General features: G+C 47.4%; 1 protein-coding gene, 1 long non-coding RNA gene and 3 other non-coding genes across 8 annotated transcripts; 2 read left to right on the forward strand and 3 right to left on the reverse strand.

Annotated features, from left to right (window-relative positions):
• The first annotated feature begins 1,175 nt into the window (after positions 1-1,175).
• On the forward strand, positions 1,176-3,162 carry LOC139184132 (uncharacterized). The gene is made up of 2 exons (XR_011567641.1): positions 1,176-1,770; positions 2,688-3,162. It is a non-coding gene; the product is annotated as an uncharacterized lncRNA (long non-coding RNA).
• TRNAV-AAC (transfer RNA valine (anticodon AAC)) lies at positions 2,343-2,415 on the reverse strand. The gene has a single exon. It is a non-coding gene; the product is annotated as a tRNA-Val (tRNA).
• A 3,401-nt stretch (positions 3,163-6,563) lies between the features above and the next one.
• Positions 6,564-6,636, reverse strand: TRNAK-CUU (transfer RNA lysine (anticodon CUU)). The gene has a single exon. It is a non-coding gene; the product is annotated as a tRNA-Lys (tRNA).
• Positions 6,637-7,295: 659 nt separating this feature from the next.
• TRNAV-CAC (transfer RNA valine (anticodon CAC)) lies at positions 7,296-7,368 on the reverse strand. Its single transcript has one exon. It is a non-coding gene; the product is annotated as a tRNA-Val (tRNA).
• Positions 7,369-8,421: 1,053 nt separating this feature from the next.
• Positions 8,422-19,213, forward strand: TRIM41 (tripartite motif containing 41). 4 transcript variants are annotated; one of them, XM_019964774.2, is made up of 6 exons: positions 8,423-10,268; positions 14,051-14,146; positions 16,065-16,328; positions 16,867-16,889; positions 17,086-17,213; positions 17,592-17,799. In XM_019964774.2, the coding sequence occupies exons 1-6, from the start codon at positions 9,459-9,461 to the stop codon at positions 17,642-17,644; spliced, it is 1,374 nt and encodes a 457-aa protein (XP_019820333.1). In that variant the 5' UTR covers positions 8,423-9,458; the 3' UTR covers positions 17,645-17,799. The 4 variants fall into 4 exon arrangements, with proteins under 4 accessions (XP_070649469.1, XP_019820333.1, XP_070649468.1 ...); XM_070793367.1 differs by having other exon boundaries at positions 8,425-10,268; positions 17,623-19,213; XM_019964772.2 differs by having other exon boundaries at positions 8,428-10,268; positions 16,098-16,328; positions 17,623-19,213.
• The last annotated feature ends 152 nt before the right edge of the window (positions 19,214-19,365 follow it).

Below are 19,365 nucleotides of genomic sequence, written 5' to 3' on the forward strand. Positions count from 1 at the left end.
AGTGGGGGAGCCAACCTTTGGTCCCATGCATTGTGTCCTGGTACCCATATTTGACTCTTTTATTTTTTACTAAAAAAAAAAAAACACCTTTCTGAACTTGATTCTTTCAAGAATTCTTCCAAGTGAGGTCCAAAATTATTCTTTATCTAGGAAAAATTAAAGATAGGCCTGAAGTGTGAGTTTCTACCAGGAAACAGTGTGCTTTCAAATTGTCAGGGCAGTGCTGAAAGGATAAAGGGGCCAATTTTAAAGGGGCTTCCACTGACAAGCAGCAACAATTTAAGCATCAAAAAGAGGATAACTTTAGCATTAATTGAAACAAGATGAAACTAATAAAGCTCTCAAGCCATATTGACAAGTTAGCATTAAATGTAACCCAAAAGAAATATGACCCACATGAGACAACTTCCTGTGGAGCTTATTGCCCAGCCCAGCTGCCTCTTTGGTGTTAACTGTGTTGCAGTGGATTTGTTTACTGTCTCCCCAAGGAAGTCAGAGGAGACTCTAATGTTAGCTGAGGAAGGGACCAAAATCCATCTGGTGAAGAGTGACAGGACTGAGTGATGATCCTGGCCTCCCGGAGTCTTGGGTGGGCTTGGAGGGGATACAGCAAGAGACACTCTGACAGTCCAGAGCCTGGGATGCAGGGACTGTTCTGATTTATCTCAAATCAGTCAGTAAAATATGAGGGGGGAAAAAAAAAGAAATTGAGTGAGCAGGGGAAACTCTGGGAAAATTCTTCCAAGTGGGGTCCAAAATTCTTCACTCTTCTAGGGCTCTAAGTTGTACAGCTGGGCCCTAGCCGTTTTGGTCGGGTTTACATCTGTAAACCAAGCTAACGCATATGAGTGAGTATTTTTTAAAAAGCACTGATAAAGATATGGGCATGATATTGATTTTGTGTCTGTGAAAGTTATGTGAATGCAGGTAACCTAACAAGCTTTGCCATCACGTAGCTAGTTTTGATTATGCATTATCTGCATTTAAGATGTGAAAGTGCTTTCACTGCCAGGGCCTGGGATTTGATTCCTGGCCTGGCAACTAAAATCTCTCAAGCTGCCCAGCACGGCATCCCAACCTTCCACCCCGCCCCCACCTCCGCACAACCAACACCCCCGGCCCCAGCCCCGCCCCAATGCAAAAAACAAAAACAAAAACAAAAACACCCTGTGAAACTTTATTTAAAAAGAATTTGATTTACCACTTAGATATTTTATCTATTTGACTTTCAAGCTTGACAGAAGTCCTAGGGAAAGAAGTAGTTGCTTTTCGCTCGTGTAAATTGTTGTACCGTCAGGTGTATGAAAGTGTAAACCCCATTTTCCATGCATAGAAGCAGGCTATACTTCTTCAGAAGTCCACACCGTGTGCCTGTCTGCAGACATCTTTCAGGCCGGGAACTCTGGCCTGAGGATTCCAAGTACCGCTGGTCTGCTTCTCTGAAGCCTTCGCTGACGTTTTGCCCTTGACCTCTGGAGCCCGTTTCCTAAACCACCCTTCGAGTCGCATAGGCACGCAGCAGATACGCAGCAAGTGAGGACGGATGAAGAAGGCGGCTGACCGAGACACCTGTGGAGAGGCTGATGTTCTTTTTACTGTTCTATTCTGCCGCTGAAGACGGATGCGTAGGTGCAGGCCGGGAGTGAAACCAGTCAGGATAGAAGAACTCAGACTCGCTCACGGTGGTGTCCCGTAAGGTGAAGGTTGTCGCGCTAATATTCGTCAGCGCTAAGCGGGAACGAGTCACCAGCACATCTCTGGCAGAACCAGGTACTTTCCCGGCTATGCTAACTTGAATTTCTCTCGGTGCCGTTTCATTCCGCATTCTCCGTCCTTTAGCTCCGTCTGCTACTTCCTCTACCCCACATTTAGTCACCTCGTGTGACGTGTCTGTGGCTCAGTGGCCTCACCTGCAGGAGAGGGAGACACCGACAACAGGACCAGTTAACGTGATTGTGATAGATGGTGAGGTTATTACTGCTCTTTCCTGTGAACTCTCTTTCCCAGTCTGACTTCCACTATATGATTCCAACGCACTTTTTGTACTTTCTACTATTTCATTTGTCTTTGAGTGGCATTCCTGCCTTCTGATCTTCTAGGATTTTAAGTTCTGTGAAGGATGGCTCTAATGACAGACCACCTTCTCTTGCGCTACAGACCTAGAGATCCGTAATATACTCGCTTGAAGTGAACTGGTAATAGATTGGAAAAGAGAGCGATAGTATAAAACTGTAAAAGCTAAGCATACTTTTACGCACACACATTCCAGGGACAGATGATAGAACTTGACAAAACGACCAGAAGAAAGTGGTTGTAGCTGGGGAAAATAGAAACATTCTTGTTGTTTCCGCCCGGTTTCGAACCGGGGACCTTTCGCGTGTTAGGCGAACGTGATAACCACTACACTACGGAAACACCTGATGGTCACCCCTTTCAAATCCCTTATAGACTATAGTCATTGTCATTGCCCGGGCCCTCCTGGAGCCCTTGGAACAATTCTACTCTAGGACATCGGTCCCCTGGTGGCCCCAGGTAGCAGTGTTTGTCAAACTTGTGGAGCACGACAGGTTGGTAGGTTATGAAATCAGTCAAGTTCAGCAATTTTTAAAAAGGCGTGAATGAAAGCAGCGAGCCTCGCCGAAGGGAAGGTAAAACGTGGATAACCCTTTTCATTATCTGTCTTCTAGGGAGACTGCTGATGCTGGGTAAGATTGCGGGCAGGAGGAGAAAGGGACGACGGAGAATGAGATGGTTGGATGGCATCACCGACTCAATGGACATGAGTTTGGGTAAACTCCGGGAGTTGGTGATGGACAGGGAGGCCTGGCATGCTGCGGTTCCTGGGGTCGCAAAGAGTCGGACACGACTGAGCAACTGAACTGAACTGAGGGGGACTGCTGCCGGGTTTAAATTTTCACATAATTTGTGCTCTATTGATAGTTACACTCTAAAGGATTCAAATACAAAGTACATGAGATTTGAATATATTTTCATCAAAATATATATTAAATACGAACAAGCAACAAGGAAATTAATTTTACATATGCTTTCAGAATAACTATTTCTTAGAAATAATATAAAATTATTAAGAATAAAGAGGAGATTGAAACATATCAAGTTTTAAGTCGATGTTACTTAAATAAAGCTGAAATTTTTATTAAATTTTGAAAATGTAGTGAAATCTCTTAAGTACCTTATAAAAATAAAATTCATCAATCCTAGCATTCGATGCCCAGAATTGGGATGAAATTTAATGTATATTATATGTAGTTTACACATATGCAAATTTAAGAGCAGTATGGATGGTTTAAAATACTGCAAAGTGTTTTTCTGCCACCAGCGCTGGTTGCCAAAGACCAAGGTAACCAGGAATTGGAAAAGAGGCTGGGTCGTACTGAGTGGGGATTCTTAATGTGTGAGTAGGGATTCTGTGACAGGGAAGCCCCTCTCCCCCAGAGCACTGGGCAGGAGACTCTCTTGTCAGAGTCTAGTTCAAGGTTAGCAAGGAGACTGCAAGTGGCTGAATTCATGCACGCGTTACAATTTTCCCTTCCTAAACCATAATTTGACTCTACCCATTTGTCCTTCCTTTTTTTGCACATCTCCACTCCCTTGGCTTCAGTGGAAGTTTTGCTGCTGGGTTTCCATCTAATCGGACTCTTCCATGTACTTGAGGCCATGTCCCTGAGGGTCAAATCTCAGCTCACACTTGACCCACTCTCCTTCCCTGCATCTGTGACTCCAGCTGTGACTGCTCTCCCCAAGCTTCAGAACTTCCTGCCTTGGACATGTCCTTTTAGACATCTCCCAACCTGTGCAAGACTGAACTGACTAAACCTCTCTCCTCCCTTCCCTAACAGCCCCAATCTTCAGTATCTGATCTTGATTATTAACCCATATAAAACAGAAATCCAGGAGACCCCTTTCCTACCCTGAGTACAAACCATACATCCAGCTCCTTTGCCGCTTCTCCGTCTGGCTGCTGCCTTGACCCTGGCGCAAGCCCCTTCCTGTCTGGACTGTGGTTGTGTCCTTCCAGCCCCTCTCCCTGAGGAAGTCTCACTTCCCTCACACCTTCAGCTCTTCATTCCTGAAAGGCTCCAAAATGTACATCAGAGTCTTTCTGCCTCTTCGGCCTTTAAAGAGCAAAGATCCTACCGTGCATTAGCCTGATTTCTGAACTGCTGAACGCCAAGAGCCTCATAGGTTACTTACTAGCAGAGGGATCGGAGAAGACAATGGCACCCCACTCCAGTACTCTTGCCCGGAAAATCCCATGGATGGAGGAGCCTGGTGGGCTACAACCCGTGGAGTCGCTAAGAGTCGGACACAACTGAACGACTTCACTTTCACTTTTCACTTTCATGCATTGGACAAGGAAATGGCAACCCACTCCAGTGTTCTTGCCTTGAGAATCCCAGCGACAGGGGAGCCTGGTGGGCTGCTGTCTATGGGGTCGAACAGAGTCCGACACAACTGAAACGACTTAGCAGCAGCAGCAGCAGCAGCAGAGGGATTCCAAACAAGACCTGACCTGAGGGGCTTCTGTGGAATGGGTGGAGAGGAGAGAAAAGCAGAAATTGTAGCAAAAAGCTGGGGAGGGTGTGGCCTTGGCTTGTTGGGAGACAGGGAAGAGAAATGTGCACATTTGGACATTCTCTTAATGAAAAAGTCAGAATCTTTTAATAATGTTTTCCAGTCCCAGTAAAGGTGGTAAAAACAAAAACAAAAACAAAAACAAAAAAACCCTAAAGCAACTTTGCAGATGAATTTGCAAGCCTTTTGCAACACGAAATGCCAAAGTCCGAACTATTTCAACACTGGCTTGTTTAGACCCGTCTATTCCAAGAAAAGATGGTAATAACAGTAACTCCCCAGGGATCTGTGAGTTATGACTGTACTAGGAACTCTACCTGTTTTACCAGCTCTGCCCAATTCCTGTCTTGCACTGTCTTCAGAGGGTGTCATGCTAAACTCTCCCTAACTCTTCCTTTCCATACACTTCTGAGACTGAAGGTGATAACTATCCTTCACTTAGCGAGTTTAATAAACCAGCTTTATATAATCAGCCGACTTCTGTTGTGGTCTGGAATGTATGTGGGGAGACTTCTACAGATGGAAAATAGAAAATGAGATGAATTTACAGGACCGAGGAACAATAAATGGAAAAGAATGAATTCATGTGAAGTTAAGGAAGAAGCTGGTGACAAGACCTGCTGAAGATGTTCATGTTAGGGTCTTTTTAAAAAAGGGCATTTTAGCTGGAGAGGATGTGAAGAAAAGGGAACACTCTTACATTGTTGGTGGGAATATAAACTAGTACAGCCACTATGGAGAACAGTGTGGAGATGCCTTAAAAAACAGGAAACAGAACTGCCATATGACCCAGCAATCCCACTGCTGGGCATACACAATGAGGAAACCATTGAAAGAGATTGAAAGAGACATGTGTACCCCAGTGTTCATCAAAGCACTGTTTACAACAGCTAGGACATGGATGCAACCTAGATGTCCGTTGGCAGACAAATAAGGAAGTTGTGGTACATATACACAATGGAATATTACTCAACTATTAAAAAGAATGGATTTGAGTCAGTTCTAATGAGGTGGATGAAACTGGAGCCTATTATACAGATTGAGATAAGTCAGAAAGAAAAGCACCAATACAGTATATTAATGCATATGTATGGAATTTAGAAAGATGGTAACAATGACCTTATGTGCAAGACAGCAAAAGAGACACAGATATAAAGAACAGACTTTTGGACTCCCTCGGAGAAGCCAAGGGTGGGATGACTTGAGAGACTACCACTGAAACATGTATATCACCATATGTGAAATAGATGACCAGTCCAAGTTTGATGCATGAAACAGGGCACTAAAAGACATTGCACTGGGACCACCCAGACGGACGGGATGGGGAGGGATGTGGGAGGGGGGATCCGGTGACTGATTCATGTCAATGTATGGCAAAAACTACAATATTGTAAAGTAATTAGCCTCTAATTAAAATAAATTAATAAAGAAAACAAAAAATAATTTTTTAAAGAACTGTAAAGACCTGTCATAAGCATATCCTCCAACGCTGACCAAATGCCTTTTCCCAGAATAATGTGTTTGATAGGTCATCAGTCTTAGAACTCTATAAATAAAATGTATCATGATTTTAAGATTTAAAAAGGGGGGGTTATTTTAACATTCCTTTACGTGTGGGGGGAATGAGGAGACTAGGATGTGTAGGGCAACATTTCACAAAAGATCGACTCAGTATCAAGCTTAAAGAGAATATATTGAATGTGAGGGCTTCAGACTTCGAAATAGGGCCGTGGCTTTAAGAGCCCGGAATACTAACCTCAAAATCACCTCGTAAAGTGGTCGCTAATCAGGGTGCCCTGTCGCCCGGTACTCAACCTTCACTGTCCCCTTAGAGCTTGGTGCACTCCATCTGTTCTGTAGCCCAGCTTCTGGGCATCATCAGCGGGAAGATGGATCCCAGAAGGGTCTCGGACTGCTGCCCTTACACTGAGATCTCTTTTATTGTCTCATTTTCCAAAATCAATCATCGCCCAACGTGGGGCTCGAACCCACGACCCTGAGATTAAGAGTCTCATGCTCTACCGACTGAGCTAGCCGGGCTACAAGTAGACGCATGCCTTCTGTCCCAGGAGACCAAAATCCACAAGCAAGGATGCAGCTCACTACTGCTGCTAAGTCGCTTCAGTCGTGTCCGACTCTGTGCGACCTTGTAGACGGCAGTCCACTAGGCTCCCCTGTCCCTAGGCTTCTCCAGGCAAGAACACTGGAGTGGGTTGCCATTTCCTTCTCCAATGCGTGAAAGTGAAAAGTGAAAGTGAAGTCGCTCAGTCGTGTCTGACTCTTAGCGACCCCATGGACTGCAGGCTACCAGGCTCCTCCATCCATGGGATTTTCCAGGCAAGAGTACTGGAGTGGGGGACCATTGCCTTCTCCGGCAGCTCACTACTAAACAACTACAAAAGTACTATGGAGCTCCTACTGTGCGCCTGGCGAAGGGATCTGAAATCTACACCCTCTCAACGTGGGACAGCTGGCCTTGCAGGCTTCCGAGGGGAAGAGCAAGGAGATTAGCTAAGGTGCCAGAACCGAATTTCCACTGGAGCACTTAGGTAGAGTATTGCCTGCTACAGTGCCGCTTCACTGCCTGTCTCCGAGAAACAGAAATACAGGTAAACATAGTCACACACACACTTTTTTGATGTGACGGTCTTCAATCCAGGACGCGAGAGAGGTAATGACTAGAATTGAAAAGTAAAACATGTTTCCGCCCGGTTTCGAACCGGGGACCTTTCGCGTGTGAGGCGAACGTGATAACCACTACACTACGGAAACGCCCACAACAACTCTCTGGCTGATTACTCCCTGAATCTACACATGGCCCCTACTGGTCAGGATGATACAAGATTCCAAAGGGACATGGGGCTCCGTTTAGGGGCCGTCTGAACCACGTTCAGGTCTGGTGGTCCCATTTATCTGCCACAGTAGCGCTTGCAGCTCCTGGCACGGCCTAGTACATAGTTTATGCACGAAGATTCGTAGTTTGGGCGCGTTCCGACCACCATTTTATAAAGTACATGTCCTTTTGTGGAGTTTCCACAAGAGGCGTGAAGCGCCTCGCGATCAGGGTCAATTCTGCGTGCCCAGTTCTGGCATCGCGCAGCGCCCGACACTCACTAGGGAGTCCCGTAAGTTTCCCTGCTGTTTAAAAAAATTTTTTTTAATTAAGCAAGATCATGTTTTTTAAAAACATCAAGTATTATTTCTATCGCACAAATAATCCATTTGGCTGAGATGCTCCAGGTACCACAGTAGCATCTTTACTGATACCGTTCTACATCCTAGCTAGGATTCTCTCAAGTAAAACCCAATGCCGCAAACCCAGTTTGAGCCCCTGCTCTTACACTGGGACTCCACGAAGACAGACCTCGAAGTATTCTGGGCGTGCAGCACGCGTGGTGCACAGCTCAGAAAGAGTTGAAAGACTCAATAGCACTTTGGGGGTGGGAAACAAAATTATTATTTTTTTCTTTAAGGCAATAAATTGACTTGGTTCAAGTTCAAAAGATACAGAACAACATTTACAGAAAAGTGTCCTAGATAAACTAGTATTCATCCAGAGATAGACAACAACGATGATAATGATGGATAACTAAACCTTGTATCTCACTTACTATGTGCTAGGCAATATTATAATAGTTCTGCACGACAGTAATTTCACTAAACCCTCTGAGAACTACCTTTATGAATTAGTACAGGACTATAAAGCTATTACATACATTTAACATCCTATCCCCCTCCCTTCTTTACAATTATACTCTACACATTGTTTAGCACCTTGTTTTTTTCATTTCATTTGTACATTTTGGGGAGGATTCCCTTTTCTACATCTGAAGTGTTCCACTGTGTGAATGTGCATGTCATGATTTGCTACGGTTCCTTTACTGATGGCAGTTAAGAAAGTTCATCCAAACGAAGCGACAGTGACCGATGGTAGTTTCTACAGTGTTTGGAAATGCCAACTACAGCGGGGAGTATGGGAAGGGTCTCCGGTCCCACCTCCACCGTACTTCTACAGACCCCGCCCCCTAGTCAGTCTCGGACCGACTCTCGGAGTCTTCAAACAACAAAGTCCTTCGCCTAGATGGGCCGGAAGTACTTCAGGGTTCTCACCGACACCCGCCCTTCCCATTTCCGGCATCGGCCTTGGGGAGTTCCTGCTGCAGTTCTCCGTGTCCGGTCGGTAGGATGGCGCCGGGCCGATACGGTCATAGCAACGAGAGTAGACGGGTGCCAAGCCCTTCCAAGGTCCCCCGAAATTTATCCCCAGTGGCGGGCGATGGGGGAGGCCGGGCTTTCAGTTTCGTCTTCGTTCCCCACTCCCTCGCATTACAGAGTCGTACGCCTCCGTCCTTCTAGGCCTCCCTCCCTGTTCCTGAGTGCCTGCTAGAGCGTCGCCCCACCGTTTCCTGTCATCTGGGGACCCGGGGCGGGGAAGCGGGGGGAGAAAGGGGCGTAGCGTGACCTAGGAAGGAGCTCGCGATCTTGGATGGTTAGCAGCACCGGAAGTGTTAGGGGAAGCCGGAAGTGAGGGGGCGGAGCCAGGAAGTGAGGAGGGGCGGGGGTTTATGAGGAGGCCAAGGGAGCGTTGGGGCAGATTTGCACTCAGGGCCACCTGAGGGACTTGGCGGTATAGCTCAACTCTGTCCCCTCCCCTTTCAGGGACTCGGTTGTGGTTTGGGAGTAGGGAACTCTGTGTGCAGGGGTGTGTTGTCGGGAGGACATTTCTTTGGCTGCGCTTGAGGCGAGGTGTGGAGGGGCAGGGCTGGGGGTGGGGCTGGGTCGTCAGGGAGTCTGAGAGGGAAGACCCCCCCCCGCCCCCTACCACCCACCACCCGTCTATACTGGCTGACTGGACACTTAAGATGGCTGCCGTTGCCATGGCACCCAACCCTGTGCAGACCCTTCAGGAGGAGGCGGTGTGCGCTATCTGCCTCGATTACTTCACGGACCCCGTGTCCATCGGCTGCGGGCACAACTTCTGCCGAGTGTGTGTAACCCAGTTGTGGGGAGGGGAGGATGAAGAGGATAGAGAAGAGTTAGACCGGGAGGAAGAGGAGGAGGATGCAGAGGAGGAAGAAGTGGAGGCTGTGGGGGCCGGTGGGGGTTGGGACACCCCCATGCGCGATGAAGACTATGAGGGCGACATGGAGGAGGAGGTCGAGGAGGAAGAAGAGGGTGTGTTCTGGACCAGTGGCATGGGCGGATCCAACTGGGACAACATGGACTACGTGTGGGAGGAGGAGGAGGAGGAGGAAGACCTGGACTACTACTTGGGGGACATGGAGGAGGACCTGAGGGGAGAGGAGGAGGAGGACGAGGAGGAAGTGCTGGAGGAGGACGAGGAAGAGGAGCTAGATCCCGTCACCCCACTGCCCCCGCCTCCAACTCCTCGGAGGTGCTTCACCTGCCCTCAGTGCCGCAAGAGCTTTCCGAGGCGGAGCTTCCGGCCCAACCTGCAGCTGGCCAACATGGTCCAGGTGATTCGGCAGATGCACCCAACTGCTGGTCGGGGGAGCCGTGGGAACGAGCAGGGCATTTGTCCTAAACACCAAGAAGCCCTGAAGCTCTTCTGCGAGGTGGATGAAGAGGCCATCTGTGTGGTATGTCGAGAATCCAGGAACCACAAACAGCACAGCGTGGTGCCATTGGAGGAGGTGGTGCAGGAGTACAAGGTGAGAGTAGAAGATGGGAGTTTAGTTGGGGTGGAGAAGAAGTAAGAGGAACTGGGGAAAGGAGATGGTGTCTTTCCCGTTCAGAGAGCCTCGTGTACTGTTGAGCTGATTCTCCTTACCTAAGCACTTACTGGCACCAGGATGATTAGAATGAGAAGGATCCTGGACACAAAGTAGACACAGTGAAGAAGACCAGGGAAGACTGGCTTCCTCAAACGAAATCTGGTGATGTCATATCACTGGACTTTGTCTTTTGGGGAAAAGCCACTGCTGTTTTGCACTTCCACTGTCCCTAAGTTATAGAAATGCAAGTGACAAGCCCTTAGGGCTTTACTACCAGTCTTATTTAACTGTGAATGACTCTTACAACTCTATCCTTGATTAAAACCTCTAGAATTGGAAAGAACTTGCTCAGTCACAAAGTCCTGGCCGACTCTTTGCGACCCCATAGACTGTAGCCTGCCAGGCTCCTCTGTCCATGGAATTTTCCAGGCAAGAATACTGGAGTGGGTTGCCATTTCCTTCTCTAGGAAAGAGCTTGGGCCTCAAATAATAAAGTGCTCTGAGGAACAGAAGTGTATATTGACTAACTACTAGTATTAGACTCATATGCTCTGCTCTTGTTCTAATGGGTTCCCCACCCACTCCAAGATATGGCTTTGTTTTCCCCTTGAGGAATTTTGTTGGATCTGAATCATTCTGATGTACTGGCCAGGACTTCTTACCTTTCCTGGGTATTTAGAAAAGAGGGATAGGCTTTTAAGTCAGAAGATCTGGCCCTTAGTCTCTGAATGTCTTTGAACTTTAATTTCTGCAGGATTAAAAGTTAATATTTACTCTACACTTACTATGTACCCCTGCACTGTACTAAGCACTTTTTCATGGACTGTCTCATTTAAAATCGAAAACAACCCCGTGTGTTTGCTGCGGTTTGTATTCCCGTTTTACAGATTGGGAAACGGAAGGGAAACAGAACCAGAGAGATGTAAGTAATATACACACAGGGCCACACAGTTACTAGTAACTACACCCCCCACCCCACCCCGCCTTTCCTGGCCTATACTGTTTATAACATCACCACTATTAGGTGTCTGTTGTTTGATTTTTCTGACATGTGACTTTTCTTCTCGAAGTTTAATTCTAATTTAGTTAATATCTTTTTGGACACAGGTAAAGGAGATTTGTGTGTGAGATAGCTGGTAGAAATAACATTTACCGAAGGGCCAGATGGTTTGTAGAAGTGGAACCAGGAGGAGAGGGTAGCTTCTTCTGTGTAGTCTGCACAGAGCTTTTCTGTTTCATGGCTTGTGTTTTCATAATCTTCTCCTGATTTGTACAGTAACTTCATTTGGGTTTTATTATCATTACCCCAGTTTTAGAGTAAGATGTCTAGAGCTTCTCAGCTGGAAGTGGTATGTACAGTTAAGACAAACCTACACACCTTATGACAAGTAACTGTTCCTCCCACAGAGTGATTGTCAAACCTGGCTGATTGTTCCAGTTATTAGTGGAGGTTTTCAGAAGTACAGTGGGCCCTACCATCATTGATTCTGAACCACTGACAGGGAGGGTTATCTTTAGGAAGCCCAGGCTACTATGGAAATCACTGCACTGGTACTACCACCTGCCTTTTGGGCCCTACATTAGGGGACATTGTGAGCTCCTTTTGTCCTTCCCTTTTGTATCCTCTTGGCTTCTAGTTACCTGTACCCATCAGTGTGTAGTCACTTTGTTAACTGGATCCCAGGGTGGCATATCCATGGGGCATTCCATCCCTTCTCCACCCTCTCCTTGCAGAACTCTTCTGAAGAGCTTCTGAAACTGGATTTTAATTTGTGTTAGCCGTGGCTGTTGAATGCCAGCCCAGTAGAGCTCTGCAATTTGAAAAGGCCACTAAACACCAAGTCTGACATTAACTGATCAGTAAATATAAATACATAAGTTTTATTGACTAATTTGAGTCTCTTCTAAATTACAGGGTATTTTACAGGCAGGTAGTTTCTTTTCAGATACATACACTAACTAGCACTAGCTTAGCACAGTGTTGTTTTGTAGAAATATTTCTTTATTGAATAGGTAATAATGCACAAGTGATATAAAGCTTCAAAAAGTTAAAGGTTCTTGAAAATTTCTCTTAAATGGTACTCTATTTGGATTCGTGTATGAATTTTTTGTCCATAATTTAGGAAGAATATTAAATGAGAAATATAAGCATAAATGTTGAATTAATAGAGTTGAAATTATTGACCCTACTGGAAAAAAGTAGAAAATAATAGCAAAAGGCAAATTTTTGTGTTGTTTATGCTATTTTTATGTTATGGATTGTAATTCTATTACGATTTTTTTTTTCAACTATTTAACCTTGCAATGACTACCTTTTGTGCTCTGGGTCAGGAACCTCTTTAGATCAAGGGTCATTATCAGATTGTCATTGGAAGCTTAGGCCTGGGTAGGGAATTGTAGATAACATTTAGTACTGATCTTTTGCTCTGTGCCAGACATTGTGCTAAGCGTCGTGTCCACAAGGTAGATTCTGTTATTCCTTTTTAAGATGAGGTAACTTGAAGCATGGTCACCTGCCTGCATTCAGGTTCAGATCAGAGTCTAGGCTTGAGCTCTTCTAGGCTGTATCACCCCCCAAGGAAAAGGAGGCTGAAAGGCAGAAGTAGTAGAAGGCACAAAAAAGGAAAGGGCACAAAAACCAGGCTTATCCATTCTGGTCTTTAAAGCACAAGATTCTGTTACAAACGATTAGAACACAGAGCTCAAGTGCATTTTCGTTGCACAAGTTAAAACTGTAGGAGGAGAGTGTATTTGTTTTCCATTTAGCAAGTAATTGAGTGGGAGAGAAGCATAGAAATTAAAATAAGTGGGGTCCGTGCTCCCATGAGCCTGTGTGTCCTAGGGACAGAACACATGTAAGTGATTACAGTGCAGGGAAGTATTGTAAAGGTGTATTCATGTTCCTTGGGATCACAGAGGAAGTTGGGGGTGGGAAGCATCAGGGGCATGGACAGGTAGCTGGGTTTTAAAGGAAGAATGCCTTGGGCTAAGTGTAGAAGGCAGTCCCAGACAGAGGGAGTAGCATGGATAAAAGTATGGAATTATGCTCAGGAAAAGACTAGAAGTTTTATGACTAAAACTAAAGATTCTGTGTTTAGGAGGTGTAGGAGGGGAGGCTAGAAATGAAGGTGCAATGAGAGCCTCATATATTGCAAGTCATGGAGAACTGTTGAAAGATTTTTAGCATAGGCATAAAATCATCAGAAAAGTATTTAGAGTTGAAAATTATGAGGAAGATTGCTCATGAGGAGGAAGGGACCATATGTAAGAGCAGTCATATGGAAAGACTTTGTGCATTGAGGGGCTCAAGCCATGTTCACTCCCAGCTCTTGAGTGTGGTGCTGTGTAGTCATCAGGATCCTAACTTTATTTATTATTTTGACCAGGCCGAGTGGCATGCAGGATCTTATTTCCCTGACCGGGGACTGAACCTGTGCCCTGTGCAGTGGAAGTGCAGAGTCTTAACTGCTGGACTGCCAAGGAAGTCCCAGAATCTTAACTTGCAGACTTTGTACATGAGTTCAGGAGGAGGGTTGAAAGCCTTTGTCATCATCTGAAGAGAAGAAAGGGGAGGAAGGGAATTTGATGCTCATTTAATACCTGTAATGGGTATCAGGCTTTGAGCCCAGTCCACTGCAGGGAGAATGGGGGATATGGCCTTTGAGGGCAGGTGCTTCTCCTATCCAAGACCTCTAACTTTCCTTTCTCCATTTCTTTAGGCCAAACTGCAGGGGCATGTGGAACCACTGAGGAAGCACCTGGAGGCTGTGCAGAAGATGAAGGCCAAGGAGGAGAGGCGGGTGACAGAGTTGAAGGTGAGTGAATGTCCTTGACAGGGCTGACTGGTTCTGTGGTTAAACCAGAGCAGGAAAGATGGGCTCTCACAGGTGGTGACTGGATCCTCTGAAGAAGGACAGCCAAGCCCTGGGAGAGAAGTAGACACCTTGGGTGTCTGTGAGGAGAGGTGTCTTAGCAGCTCAAAGAAAGAGTTAGTTGCTCAGTTATGTCCGATTCTGTGATCCCATGAAGTGTAGCCCAACAGACTCCTCTGTCCATGGAATTCTCCAGGCAAGACTACTGCAGTAGGTTGCCATTCCCTTCTCCAGGGGATCTTCATGACCCAGGGATTTAAACCAGGTCTCCTGCATTGCAGGCAGATTCTTTACCATCTGAGCCACCAGGGAAGCCTTAGCAAATCAAGAGGCATGTTTATTCCTAGGTTCCAAAATGGAATGAAATAGGTTTAGCTTGGAGAGGGCTGGTCCCTGGCTCAAGGTTGCAGAGCATGTTTACCATCCCAGACACTTAACCCTAGACCTGCTGCCCCATACTATCACTCCAGATAGCACAGAGGACAGAAGAGGGCAATGCAAAATTCACATATCAGCTGTCAGAGAAGCTCCAGGCTCCAAGACAGATGTCAGGTGGTGGGCAAGGCATAAGTGAGAGGAACATGAGTGGAGGAATGTCAGCATTGCAGAGACCTATTATCTTCTAGTCTGGTGTTTTTCAGCCTTTTTTCATTATTGCTTACCCCTCCCCATGGAGTATTTTTAAATATTTTCCCCCTAATTCCAGCCCTTTACTCCTGCCTCTTTTTGTAAAGCTGGCAGGCACTGGAATGACTTGGCAATGAGCTTTGGACACCAAGCCAGGGCATCCCTCCTATCTGACATCTTTCCCCATCTCTCTAGTGCCTGCCATCCTGGCAGGATGGCTGAGCCTTGCCACTTTCCAGGACCCATGCTCATTCATTGCCACCTATACATTAGGGACTTTGTTGCTGGGCACCTAGTAGGAATCTTGAGTCTGGGAGTCAGGGAGTTTCTTGTTTCTAGCCTGCTGCCCAAATTGAGATTTTTGGGCTCCTGGGGTGCAGCGGTGTCAGGAACTGAGTTTCACTGGGATAGAGAGTGAAACTATTTTCTTCACACACTTGACCAGCCAGGACTTCCCTCCACACTCTGGTCTTTTAACTCTTTTTACATACCCTTAAGAATATCTCCAGCTTATATCTGGGTGAAAAGTGTGCTGATCATCCAGGGTTGCCCGGCCGAGGCAAATGGGGTGGCAATGGGTAGAGGTCTTCTCTCTTTATATATTAATGTTATCTACATAATATTTTTTATTTTGCCTCATGGCCCATAAAGTGTAAAATCTTATCTGACCCTTTATGGAAAATTTACTGACATCTAACCCAGAAGGATTGGGTGACTTTCCCGTGGTCATTAGTGGAATAGCCAGGACCCTGATTTTGTATCTTGATTCCTGAATTTTTTATTTATTTCAAAAACTTCTCACCAAGCACCTACTCGGTAGTCGGCACTGTTCCAGGGTCTGAGGACCCTGTGGTAACAGAGCTTACAGAGCAGTGGGGAAAGAGGATTTTAAAAGATACTCCAGTGTAAATATAACCTTTCAAATTGAGGCATATGCCACGAGGAGATATTTATATAAGTAACCCTGATTTAGATCTGGAAGAGAGATAAGACATTTCTCAGGAATATTTAAGCTTAGACTTGAAGAAAGAGTCAAGTAGCCAAGGTGGAGATAAGCATTGCAGGCAGTGGTTGGTGGGTTTGGGACCATTGTGCCAGGAGCATGCTAAAGCCTGCTAAAGCCAGAAGATGGGGAAGGGGTCAGGGGCTCTTTTCCATTCAGAATGTAGGGCTCCTTTGCCTTGGATTGAGGGGCAGCAGTTACCAAATTGGAGGTTTGTTTCTGTGTGTTGAGGTGGTATCCACCATCCCCTTTGCATCATCCCAGAGCCAGATGAAGTCAGAGCTGGCAGCTGTGGCCTCAGAATTTGGGCGGCTGACACGGTTTCTGGCCGAAGAGCAGGCAGGGCTAGAGCGGCGCCTCCGAGAGATGCACGAAGCTCAGCTGGGGCGTGCAGGAGCAGCGGCCAGCCGCCTCTCAGAGCAGGCTGCTCAGCTGAGCCGCCTGCTGGCTGAGGCCCAGGAGCGAAGCCAGCAAGGGGGCCTGCGGCTACTCCAGGTAAGCAATGGCCCCTTCCTTGTCCACCCCCGCCCCCTCCCCCCAGCCCTGTGTCTGCTGTAAAAGGTGGTGCTTACCAAACACCTGTCCAGAGCTACCTCTCTTCTCATTGGGAGGAACCCACAGTGATTTAACCCGAATTTTTGAGGCTGGAGACAGATTGATTGATACTGAATGTGGTGTGTGATAATTGTACCTAATGAAAAGAATGAAGATTCAGTTTGTAAAAGGATTTTAAGAGTTTGGAAAAGAATTTTTGACATTAACATCTTGAAAAATAGGACCAAGTCATATTGTGAAAATTCTTTTACGGGGGCTGTAAATTCTGCTGGGCTCACAGCAGGATGGGTTAAATTAGGCATAATGAGTCATATGGGTGATTGAAATGGATGCATGTTTATTGAAGGCCTTGTGTGTGCTTTCTCACTGTCCAAGTTCAGTTCTTTCTCTGGCTGGAATCAGATGGGGAGAAGGGAACCATCCCTGTGCAGCTGACTCTCTGTTTCTTTCTCCCTCTCCCTCTTTTTGTTATTCCCAGGACATCAAGGAGACTTTCAATAGGTGTGTTCTCACCCTTTATCCTTTGTGACCCAATGGCATCTGGTTCCCCATCCCTGCATCTCTTGGATATCCCGCTCCTCTCCTTCCTTCCCCAGGACCTGAGTTTCTGCCTCCTGGACCCTCTCCTTCCCCTCAGCTTCTGCTCTTTCCTCTGGGAATATCATGGTCCCACCCCCTGCCCGGTCCCCTTCTCCAGGTGTGAAGAGGTACAGCTGCAGCCCCCAGAGGTCTGGTCCCCTGACCCGTGTCAACCCCATAGCCATGACTTCCTGACAGACGCCATCGTGAGGAAAATGAGCCGGATGTTCTGTCAGGCTGCCCGAGGTAGGGAGGTCACCTGTTCGACCTTCCTTTGCCTTTCCCTTCACAGACCTGAGATTGGGTTCTGAGGGGAAGTTGGGCCCTGCGGGAATGGGTGCTGAAATTGGAGCAGGATAAAGGCAGGCCAATTGGGGCTTCAAGCTGAGAGCAGCTTTTGTGCTAGCCCAGGTGGGTGGTGGGGAGTAAAAGCCAGGACCAGAGGGAAAACCTGTCTGGTGTCCTGAAAACAGAGTGGGGAAAAGAAATGGAGTCCCTAGGAACTTGAGCCCAGACTCTGTCGGGGCAGGGAGCTGAAGTCAGTTGGATGGTGGGGAGGGCGAGAGGTGAAGGGGAAAGCAGGAAAGGCCAAACTTTGGAGTTAGCCACCAACAGTCATTCCAGCCCTGGCGTATTTGTCCTCCCTCCTCCCAAGTGGACCTGACGCTGGACCCTGACACGGCTCACCCGGCTCTGATGCTGTCTCCCGACCGCCGGGCGGTCCGCCTGGCAGAGAGGCGGCAGGAGGTTGCTGACCATTCCAAGCGCTTCTCGGCCGACTGCTGCGTGCTGGGGGCCCAGGGCTTCCGCTCTGGCCGGCACTACTGGGAGGTAGAGGTGGGTGGGCGTCGGGGTTGGGCGGTGGGTGCTGCCCGTGAATCAACCCATCATAAGGAGAAGGTGGGCTCTGGGGGGTCCTCTGTGGGCAGTGGGGATGCCAGCTCCTCTCGCCATCACCACCGCCGCCGCCGCCTCCACCTGCCCCAGCAGCCCCTGCTCCAGCGGGAAGTGTGGTGTGTGGGCACCAATGGCAAACGCTACCAGGCACAAAGCTCAACGGAGCAGACACTGCTGAGCCCAAGTGAGAAACCACGGCGGTTTGGCGTGTACCTGGACTATGAGGCTGGGCGCCTGGGCTTCTACAATGCAGAGACTCTGGCTCATGTGCACACCTTTTCGGCTGCCTTCTTGGGCGAGCGTGTCTTCCCTTTCTTCCGGGTGCTCTCCAAGGGCACCCGCATCAAGCTCTGCCCTTGATCAGCCTGCCACCCGCATGGGCCCCTCTGGTTAGCACTAGGGGGGCGGGTGGTGGTGGAAGGTGGCCCATAAGTTTGGGGGCTAAAATGCTCCCGTTCCTGCGTTGCTTCATGCTCCTCCTCTGACCCCAGGCCCCTGCTTCTATTTCTAGGAGTCTAATAAACTCTCCTAGCCTCCAGCTCAGCTTTCTCTCACCTACTGGGTCTGTTCAACAGGTCTGCATGGGTCCCTGATGACAACAGCTGCCTGGTGTTCCCTTCCTGTCTGCCCAGGGATCTGAGTTTTTGAGTAGGGGATAAAGGGAGGTCGTAATCTCATTACTAAACTTCCCTTTCCCCATTTCCTGTTCAACTTTCATGTCAGTTCTGAGGCTGGAGGATTTGGGCAAGACTCATGACAGCCCTCATTCCATTTTCTGATGCAAATTTTAGCTAAGGGATTTGGAAGCTTTTTTGGGGGAGGCAGGCTGGGAAAAGGGTAGAGCTGGATAATCAACAGTCTACTCTCTGGGGGAAGTAGGAAGGATTCTAATTTTCCTTCCATCCCCAATTTCTACCTCCATAGACTGGCCAGAATTTAGCTTCAGTGAGATCTGGAATGGTCGACATGATGGAAACTACATACATCATCCAATTATTTCTTCCCCCTTCCTTTTTCAGCATTAATCTAGGAGCAAGGCTCCTCCCCCACCCCAATCCCTCAGGTCTTTTCACCACCAGGCTCCTTTCATTTTCTGTAAAATCCCCTTGTCAGTTTCCAGCCTCTTTTCATGTGCTTATTTCCCTCCATTTGGTGAGCCCTGGAGGGGAGCCTTGGGACGGATTTGAATCCCTAGGAGAGCCTTGGGCAGAATCTATTTTTCTAGTAACCCTTTGCCTTCTGTCACTTATCAGCTTTTGTCCTCTGCTTTGATGGCTGAGGTCAATTTTATGCTCCTGGGAGAAAGGAAGATGGGTTGTGTTGTGAAAATAAAAACTATTTGCTGCTTTTGTGGAGTCCATTCCTTTAGAAGAGTAAGGTGTTGCTAGTGGTAAACAATCTGCCTGCCAATGCAAAAGAAGCAAGAGATGTGGGTTCAGTCCCTGGGTGGGGAAGATCCCCTGGAGAAGAAAATGACAACCCAGCGACAGAGGAGCCTGGG

Source organism: Bos indicus, chromosome 7 (genome assembly GCF_029378745.1).
Source record: "Bos indicus isolate NIAB-ARS_2022 breed Sahiwal x Tharparkar chromosome 7, NIAB-ARS_B.indTharparkar_mat_pri_1.0, whole genome shotgun sequence".
NCBI lineage: Eukaryota > Metazoa > Chordata > Mammalia > Artiodactyla > Bovidae > Bos > Bos indicus.